Below are 8,832 nucleotides of genomic sequence, written 5' to 3'. Positions count from 1 at the left end.
GTCTGTGGGCACCTAGAGGTCAGCAGAGGTCCCCAGGGTTGCCCAAGCCTGCATAGCTGAGGACAGTCTCCCGCTCTTTTCTCCCCAGCTTCCCTCCCCTCTTCCCCCTCTTCCCTCCCCTTCCCCTTCTTCCCTCCTCTCTCCTCCCTCCCCACTCTTCCCTCCCCTCCCCTTCTCCCTCTTCCCTCTCCTCTCCTCCCTCCCCTCCCTTTCCCGGGCCTTAGCTTTCTCTTCTGTGAGATTGAGGGGAGAGGCTGCTGTGGGACTCAGAAGAGGACCTGCCTGACACGCATCCCAAAACGATGAAAAGGATGTCCCTCAAAAGACAACTGTTCCCTTGGCTGGGCGTGGTTGCTCACGCCTGTAATCCCAGCACTTTTGGAGGCCAAGGCGGGTGGATCACCTGAGGTCAGGAGTTCGAGGCTAGCCTGGCCAACATGGTGAAACCCTGTCTCTACTAAAAATACAAAACCGGGCGTGGTGGTGCAGGCCTGTAATCCCAGCTACTTGGGAGGCTAAGGCAGGAGAATCGCTTGAATCTGGGAGGCAGAGGTTGTGGTGAGCTGAGATCGTGCCATTGCACTCCAACCTGGGCAACAAGAGCAAAACTCTATCTCAAAAAAAAAATAAATAAAAAAAAAAAAAAAAAAAAAAAGACAACTGGTCCCAATCAGTTTCCCTCAAAAGATGGCTGCTTCTGGAGAGACTTGGGGGTCAAAAAAGGGGGAAGATCCTGATTCTGCAGTTCAAAGCAGCTTCCCTTGGCCACATTCTGGAGGGGCCTCCCCACCCTTACTTGGGGGACTGAGGCCAGTGCAAAGATCCCCATGAAAGGCACTCCCCCGCTCCTCCACCTTCCCTCCCACTCCACTGAGAAATAGGCAGACCAGGCTCCTCCACCTTCCCTCCCTTCCACTGAGAAACAGGCAGACCAGGCTCCTCCACCTTCCCTCCCTTCCACTGAGAAATAGGCAGACCAGGCTCCTCCACCTTCCCTCCCCTCCACTGAGAAATAGGCAGACCATGCTCCAAGAGGGCTCCTCCCTCCAGCCCCCACTGTGCCCCAGGGAGACCCTCAGAGGAAGAGACCCTCAAGGAGGAGGCCCAGCCCTGCCATCCTGCAGGAGGGAAGGCCGAGGTGGAAGGGCCAATCCTGCCTGCTTCTACCACTGCCCCTATAGGAGCACTCACCTGGGGGTGGGGGTGGGGCGCATACGACTTCTTTCTGCCCTCTGAGGGGACTGTCACCACTGTCTTCTCTTTATGGCTTACGGTGGGGGAGGGATGGGGGGAAAGCAGGGCTCAGAGGGGTCGAGCCCCCAGTCTTCTAACACAGCAAGTTAGAAGAGCCAGGACTGGAATCCAAGCTGGAGAGACTTCCATGACCATGAGCCTCGTCACCCTACCAGCCTACGCCAGCATCCCTGTCCTGCGGCTGGTGCCAGCTGCAAGCTGTGAGTGACACACACGGCCCACCCTCCACCCCCATCATGCTCTCTGGACATCCCAACCCCTACCCCTCCCAGGGACAGGGTGTGGAGACCCCAACCTCCCCCCTCCATCAGGAATGGACAGGCTGTTCCCCCCACCTCCTCCTAGTGCTCCTGAGCATGGCCAAGATCCAGGGATAAAGACAGCCCAAATTCATACTGGGTGCCAGCCCAAGCAAGGAACTAGGGAGGACCCAGGGCCCCTCCAGGGCTGCCTCTCAACATTCACAGAATGTTCCCCACACTCAACACCCTCCCCCAACCCCTGCAGCCTCATAAAAACACAGGCCTTCCATTGACTGTAACTGACAAATTTATTGAAGTCTTGGAAAGAGCTGATCACCCGAGAATAAATAAAAGACACAGAACATTCACAGAACCAGTAGGTAGCTCGAGATTCAGGTTTGCGGGACTGACTTTGACTTACACACAGGCCAGCCTTTGTGTCTGGGGCACACACAGCTGCAGGTGTCTCCCAGAAACTTCTTACCAAAAGATCTGATGGAGGAGGCAGGGCAGGCTCAGAGGAGCCCCGCCCTTCTCCAGTGGGGAGACTTCCCAGTCTGGGGCAGGCAGAGCCGGCTCCAGCAGGGAGGGCAGGCTGTTTGGCAACGGACATCTGTGGGTGCAGCCTGGACACCAAGGGCCTGGGGTGGACTGAGGAAGAAACCCTGAGGGGCTTAGAGAATTGAGCTTGGAGAGAAGGGACCCCAGGCATTTTTGCCTCCTCCACAGGGTACTCAAGAAGAATAGAAAGATCTAGAGACCTGGGGACTGGGGAAATCTGCTCCCGGGGAAGGCGGGGCTGAAGGCAGGGAGGCCCCCCACAGTCTGGGGAGAGGAGGGGGGACAGGTGTGTCCCCACCCCTGCAGCCTCCTGCCTGGACAGGCAAGGCCAATCTGTGATCTAAAGAGGGAGCCTCAGGGTGATGGCTCTGAGACATATGGAGCCTGGGAAGTGAAAGCACGATTATGATGATTTCTCAGTTTTAGAGATGAAAGCATTTTTTCAGCCCTCAGGCTATGCTGGGCTGGGCTGGGCCTCAGCAAGGTGACATTTCATGTCTAGAAACAGCAGCAAGTGCTCGGTTAATTGATCAATAAAGGGGAGAAATTTGCTTACAAAAAAGGCCGGCTTGCTGGGCGGCCACCTGGCGGGCCAGCCCTGTGTCAGAGGAGGGGCCAGGTAGGTCCGTCAGCCCCCAGGGAGGGAGCTGTGTGGTCAGCAGTGGGAGGCTCCGAAGGCACCAGCCCTCCCTTGACGCCCTGGCCCCACTTCCTCGCAACCCCCAGCATCCCCGAGCCGCCCACCCAGGGGCAGCTCCCTCGTGTCCAGTGCTGGGTGGAGCTGGGCCTGGGTCAGAACTGAGCGTGGTCCACCTCGTCCAGCCAGGAGGCGGGGCTGGCAGGGAAGTCAGGGTAACCCCCGCTGCTCCCTGTGGATAGGTCGGAACTGGGTCCGTTCCCTGCCAGTACCCTCATGGGTGGAGGCCCGCCGGGGGCTCCCGAGGGCACAAGGCCCAAGCTGGTGTCTGGGTACACCAGGCTGGAGAGGAGGGGCTGGGGGCCAGGGAGGCTCTGCGGGGCGGCGGGGGATGGGGGGACACCGTAGGGGCTGCCGGGACGCAGCTCTCCGTACTGCTCTGGGCCTGCCAGGCCTCCATGCTCTAGTGCGAAGTTGCCCAGGGCTCCCGAGGGCCGGCCCAAGGCCGGTGTGGGTTCCCCCAAGCTCCCGTAGAGGCCGTTGGCCGGGCCCATTTCCGCCAAAGAAGGCTCATCTGCAACAGAAGCAGAGGCTCAGTCAGCGTCTGCCCTCCACCTGCAGCCCCTGAGTCCCATCCTGCAAGCAGAAGCACCCCTGGGCCGAAGCAGGAGTGGCTGCCCCACGCCACATGACAGGTCAGCACATGTCCCTTCTGCTCTTGGAAGGCGTGGCTGCCCCTGTCCCTCCACTGCCCTCACCCCTGAGTCAGCCCAGGTGTCTCAGGCCTGGTGGGATCAGTCAGGAACAGCCCAGCCCAGCCTGGGCCCAAGCTTTCAGGACCAGCCCCACAGCAGCCTAGGGAGGGGGCACAGATACCACCACACACGTTTTGCAGACAAGGAAATTTAGTTCCAGAGAGGCTGAGTGAGTAGCCCAGGTCGCAAGGCGACCCAGAAGAGAGTGTCTTGCCCACACTCTGAGGATGGGCATCAATGGATGGGGACGCAGCATCCCCGGCGCTGGAGAATGAGATAAATAATCCGGGCCCCACAGAAGGGTATGGAACCTTCTCTCCCTGACCCCAGGTAGCCCCTTCGCGGCCCTCCTCAAATCCAAGCAGCTGGGACTTTGACTCAGTCTCTCCCAAAATGCGCTGCCCATTCTCCTAAAAATCACTGCAAGGGCTAGGAGCCAGAGAGACGGTCTGGACACGCCCACCACCTCACCAGAGAAAGCCCAGTAGGGGCCCAGGTTGGGGACAGGTCGGGCCACAGGGATTGTGTCCCAACCAGGGGAAAAGCAGTGGTCCGGAGTGGCCAGCCAGGGCGGGGAGGGTGCTGGGGATCAGGTTCTTAAGTGAAATGTTTTTGAAAGTACAACTTACGGAGCCCCCTAATCCCATGGGAAATTCAGATCCGCAGGCCCCCTGCGACCCCTCTGAGGCGCGCTCGTCCCTCCCCGAGCTCCGCGATCCCCCCGCCTACCGGGGAAGGAGACCTCGGCGTCGCTGTCCTGCCCCTCCTGAACGCTGTCCTTATCCGACTTGGAGCCGCCGCGAGAGCGCTTCATGTTGCGGAAATACTGTCCCCAGCGCTGCCGGCCGGCGTCCTTCTTCAGCCGCTTCTCCTTGGCCCGGCGGTTCTGGAACCAAACCTGGGGGCGGGGCGGGGTGAGCGGCCGCCCGGCTCTGCGGGGGTCCCCAAGGCCGCGGGCGGGAGGGGAGCGGGGGCGAGCGCTGACCTGCACCACGCGCATGTCCAGGCCCGTCTCGGACGAGAGCTGCTCGCGCACGTGGCGCGCCGGCTTGGGCGAGGTGTTGTAGGCGCTCTTCAGCGTCTCCAGCTGCTTGGCGGTGATGGTCGTGCGCGGCCGCTTGGCCGTGGCCTCGGCCTCTGCGCGGCGGGCGAGCGGTGAGACGCGGCGGCCCCTCCGGCCCCAGCCGGACCCCCAGCGCTCCCCACCCTGGCCGGCGCAGGGACATCGGGGCCCCAGGTGCCCACTCCCAGCCCGCCCCCACGAGCTTCTGAGAACGCGCGGGCGCTGGGAGCGATTGGCGAAAACGGGCGGCACCCAGGCCGGGGTGGAGAAGGCGCCGGCGGAGGGCGGGTTCTGCTGCAGGGGGTGGGGGCGCGTCTTCCCTAAAATCACACCACCCTCCGTGGCGCCCCGGCCTTCAGCCTTGGCCACCCTCCTCCAAGTACCCTGCTTTCCCCGCGGCCTTCCCTTTATTCTAAGGGTGTGGGTATGGCCCAGTCTTCGCGGCCAAGAATTTGGGGCAATAATTCCGACCAGGGGTGAAAAGTCGCACACTTTGGACCGAAGCAGTTCGGGGCGCCGGTCTGTCCCTGACTCCGCCGCTCCGGGTCTCGGCTTCCTTCTGCCCGCACCGCCCTAGCCCAGCCCCCCTTAGTGAGCGCTTGGGGTGAGCATCTCCCCGGAAGCCCCCCTGGACCTGGCCTCAGCCCCATTTTTTCAGACCAGAAAAGGTGGGAGCGTCGTCCCCTCGGCTGACCTCGCTGCTTGGCAGTTTCGTAGTCCGCCTTACACACGAGCCGGCTGTCCTCCATGAGGTAGAACTCGTCACCGGTGGCCAGCTGCCGCTTGCACACGACGCAGGCAAAGCAGTGCAGGTGGTACACGAAGTCCTGGGCGCGGCGCACCACCTGCGTGGGCGGGATGCCCAGCTGGCACGCGGCGCACTTGGTCCCGAAGCGCCTGCGGGACGCATAGGGCCCGGCTCAGCGCGGCAGGGGGAGGCTCATTTCGCCCCGAGCGGGTCAGAGAGCAGGAAGCGGGTGATTGGGGAGGCGGCCCCGGAGGAAGGGTCTGTCTGGCCCTGCAGGTTGGTCGCCAGCCTGGCCTCCGGGGCAGAGCTGCCCACTCCCACTGAGAAGGGAACCTCAACCTCAGGAAGACCTCGGGGAGCCCGGCCGCCACTGCCTGCAGGACCCATGCTGGATCTGGGAAGGTGAATCCGGAGGGAGAGGACCCATCTGGGGCCGGTCCCTCACACCCCACAGCTGGAGCCATGAAGGCCACTGGGCCGGAGCCCCTGGGTCCCGATCATTAGGGATAAAAACACCACCAATTTCAGAGGGACTAAGTCCGATAAAATTCTACAAACTTGGGCGTATCTTCTCTAATGACTGCTTCTGTGATTTAGGAAATAAATTATTTTTTCCAAATAATACTTGCTGATGTCCCAGCCAGGCCCAGCCACCCAGGGAGCACCCATGGAGAGGACCCATCCTTAGTTTGGCCAGGCCGCAGGGTGCCCTGCCTGGGTGACAGGAGGGGGCTGGGATTGTGAGAGACGCGGGCTTTGAGGGCCTGGCCTCAGTGATTGTGAGGCGAGGAGTCCCTGGGGCAGGCGTGCCCTCTGCTCCTACACTGAGGCCCTGGGGTGGCGGGACTCCAGGCTGCCTTTCCCTGGGGCGGGCGTGCTCTCCGCTCCCACAGTGAGGCGAGGCTTCGGGACTCACTTGAAAAAGTCATCCTTGCAGTAAACACTCTCCCCTCGGCTGAAGCAGCGCTCGGCCAGTGGCGTGTGGCAGTCACTGCATTTGAGGCACTTGCTGTGCCAGTGGCGGTCCAGAGCCTTGAGGATGAATCGGTCCAGGATGTGCTGGTCACAGCCGGCACACAGTGGAATCTCTGTGGGCACGAGGAAGCTCTGGGTCACCTCCTAGACCAGGAGACAGTGAGGCCACCTTCCCACCCCAACGCGAGTCAGCCTCCCCTCCAGCCCGCAGGACTCAGGGCTGCTGAGGGGCTCTCCTTTCCCTGCAGGCCCTCTTCCCCAGCCAGCTTAAGTAGCCCCGCAAGTTCCGGGAGTGCATAGGCATCTCATCCTGTGGCAGGAACTAAGGGGAAACTGGCATCGGTCTAAAAATGTGTGTGTGTGAGCAGGAAAGCGGCCCAAGCCATTTCACGAAGCTGAATACTCAATTACAAAATGTTGTCAGTGCCAAGAAGGGTGCATGTGGAGCTCAAATGAAAACCCCACTCCAGGTCTGCTGTCTGAAGCAAGGCAGGAAACATAGGGAAACGGGTCTTCACCATCACCCGCAGCTGGGGCACCCCACTGGGGTCTGCTTCATATTAAGTGTCATGACCACTCTTTCTAGGGACTCCTCGAAAAAGTAGCTGCCGCGCCTGGTGGCCCTGTCTGCAGGCCTCTGGGGTAAGTATCAATGCCTTTCTCATCATTGGACGGCCACAGAAGTACTTATGAGTGGACTGGACAAGCTGATCCACTGCCTTTGTGTCAGGCATGGGTGCCCCCAGCACCATCAGAGTTACTCAAACGTTCGGCTTCCCGCTGCTTCTGCCCCCCACACTCCACTTCGGGACTGCAGGCCCCCTGGAAGAACCACGCTGGGGAGGTCCAAGGGTGCCCTGTAGGAGCCTGGAGTCTGTGAGTGGCTTTTCCAGGTGTCAAGGGCTGAGGACTCCCTCTTCACTTAGAAAAAGTCTCTGGAAGACGAGAGTGCCCGCTGAAGGGACCGGGACCTACTGCCATATTGCACCCGCCTCTCTGGCTGTGGACCCCGCCGGCTCCAGCTCGTCTCCCAGTGGTTGAGAGACACCGAGAAGGTGCTCCCTCGGCCTCTGGCGGAAAAAACTGGGCTCCGCCACCCCCGCAGTGGCGGGAAACCGGCAATGAATGCGCCCCGCATCCGGCAAAACCGCAGCTCCGGGTGCGTAACATGGAGGACCCGCTGCGTGACCATCCCCATCGCGGGCAGCGATCGCAGGGCGGCTAGGACCCGGCCTAGAGCGGGGCGGCCCGACAGGCCCACACAGCGCGTATTCAGCACCGCGGACCGGACAGCGCCTCGGCCGCAACGCGCCGCCGGAGCCCGCGTCGGGCAAAAGCCGCCCCAGCCCACCCCGCGCCGCGTCCGCGACCCCAGTCTTACGCTGCATGGCGACTCCAGCCCCGGCGGGGTCTCCTGCGGCCAGGGATGGCGGGGTCGGCGGAGCCTGGACGCCAGCCTGCCCGCTCCGGCTAGCTCTCCGGAGCGCAGGGCGCGCAGCCCTCCTCCCTCCCTCCCTCTCTCCGCCTCCCAGCCCCCGCGGTCAACCCCTCCCAGGAACCGTCGAAAAAAATAAATAAATAAATAAATAAATAACTAGGGAACCGCGAGCCCCCACAACCTGGATGGAACCCCCTCTTCCCGCCGGTCGGTCCCTCCCACTCCCCACTGGCTCAGGGGCCTCCTTCCCCATCCTGCGGCTCCAGCTGGCCCAGGAGTCGAAGAGAACTGCCCAGGTTCTCTAAGAACCAAAGTGCTGGGAGCTAGAGTATTTCCAGCAGGAAACTGGGGACCTCGGAGAAGCGAGGCTTTTTCCTACAGACGGGCCCTGAGCGGGGATAAACCAAGCAGGTGTCTGTGGGCGCAGACGCTGAAACCTGACTTCGGGGAGACCGATGGTCGGAGTTCAGCCCGACCTTGGCCCCTGCATCTGACTCTGTTCCGCTGGAACGTGGAAGCAGTCCAGGTGGGGCGGCCCTCTTGGGGACCCTCGGGTCCCGTGGTCACCGCCCTGCCACTGCTCCCTGCGCCTCGTCAAGCCCAGGGCGCCGGCTCAGGGCTGCAGAGGTCTCCTAAGCCCACCCTGGACCCCCGAGAGTTCCCTGGCCTGAGCAGTGTGGTGCCACAACCTCACTCACTCCCTGACAACCCAGGCCAGGGGCCCCGAAACAAATTCAGGCTGAGGCGCCCAGGCGCGGACGTTCCGGGGTCCTCGCACCCACTCCCGCCCAGGTCCTCTAGCTCCTGCCAGCCTCCGCGGCCAGGCCCGGAAAGGCCCGAGGATCTCCGGGTCTCCCCGGTGCAGCCGATCTGCCGGGGCACCCACCTCGGCGCAGGTCCGCCCTCCGCGCCAGCAGCGCTAGCAGCAGGTCGCCGCCCGCCGACTCCCGGGCTGGGCCCAGCTCCCCGCGCGCCTCCATGGGTCCCGCCGCCCGGCGTCGCCACTCTCCGGTCCCGAACTTTCTCGGGCCCGGCAACACCACCCCGCAGTGGTCCCGAACCGGCGTCCAAGCGACTCCCGGTGCTGCTGGGTGCTGCGCCCGCGGGCCGCCCTGGGGCCCGGAGCCTCTGGCCGAGCGGAGGGCGGAGCGGCCGGGGG

General features: G+C 62.7%; 1 protein-coding gene across 2 annotated transcripts; it reads right to left on the bottom strand.

Annotated features, from left to right (window-relative positions):
* Positions 1-1,785: 1,785 nt before the first annotated feature.
* On the bottom strand, positions 1,786-8,781 carry LHX3 (LIM homeobox 3). Of its 2 annotated transcripts, none has more exons than XM_017893011.1 (6): positions 8,560-8,781; positions 6,177-6,348; positions 5,207-5,409; positions 4,435-4,586; positions 4,179-4,347; positions 1,786-3,268 (listed from the first exon to the last, which is right to left on the bottom strand). In XM_017893011.1, the coding sequence occupies exons 1-6, from the start codon at positions 8,651-8,653 to the stop codon at positions 2,850-2,852; spliced, it is 1,209 nt and encodes a 402-aa protein (XP_017748500.1). In that variant the 5' UTR covers positions 8,654-8,781; the 3' UTR covers positions 1,786-2,849. The 2 variants fall into 2 exon arrangements, with proteins under 2 accessions (XP_017748500.1, XP_017748501.1); XM_017893012.1 differs by lacking the exon at positions 8,560-8,781 and adding an exon at positions 7,617-7,623 and having other exon boundaries at positions 2,850-3,268.
* Between the last annotated feature and the right edge of the window lie 51 nt (positions 8,782-8,832).

The sequence above is a fragment of the Rhinopithecus bieti genome, unplaced genomic scaffold, assembly GCF_001698545.2.
Source record: "Rhinopithecus bieti isolate Rb0 unplaced genomic scaffold, ASM169854v2 scaffold_23276, whole genome shotgun sequence".
Classification (NCBI taxonomy): domain Eukaryota; kingdom Metazoa; phylum Chordata; class Mammalia; order Primates; family Cercopithecidae; genus Rhinopithecus; species Rhinopithecus bieti.
This window is presented reverse-complemented; position numbering and strand designations above follow the sequence as displayed.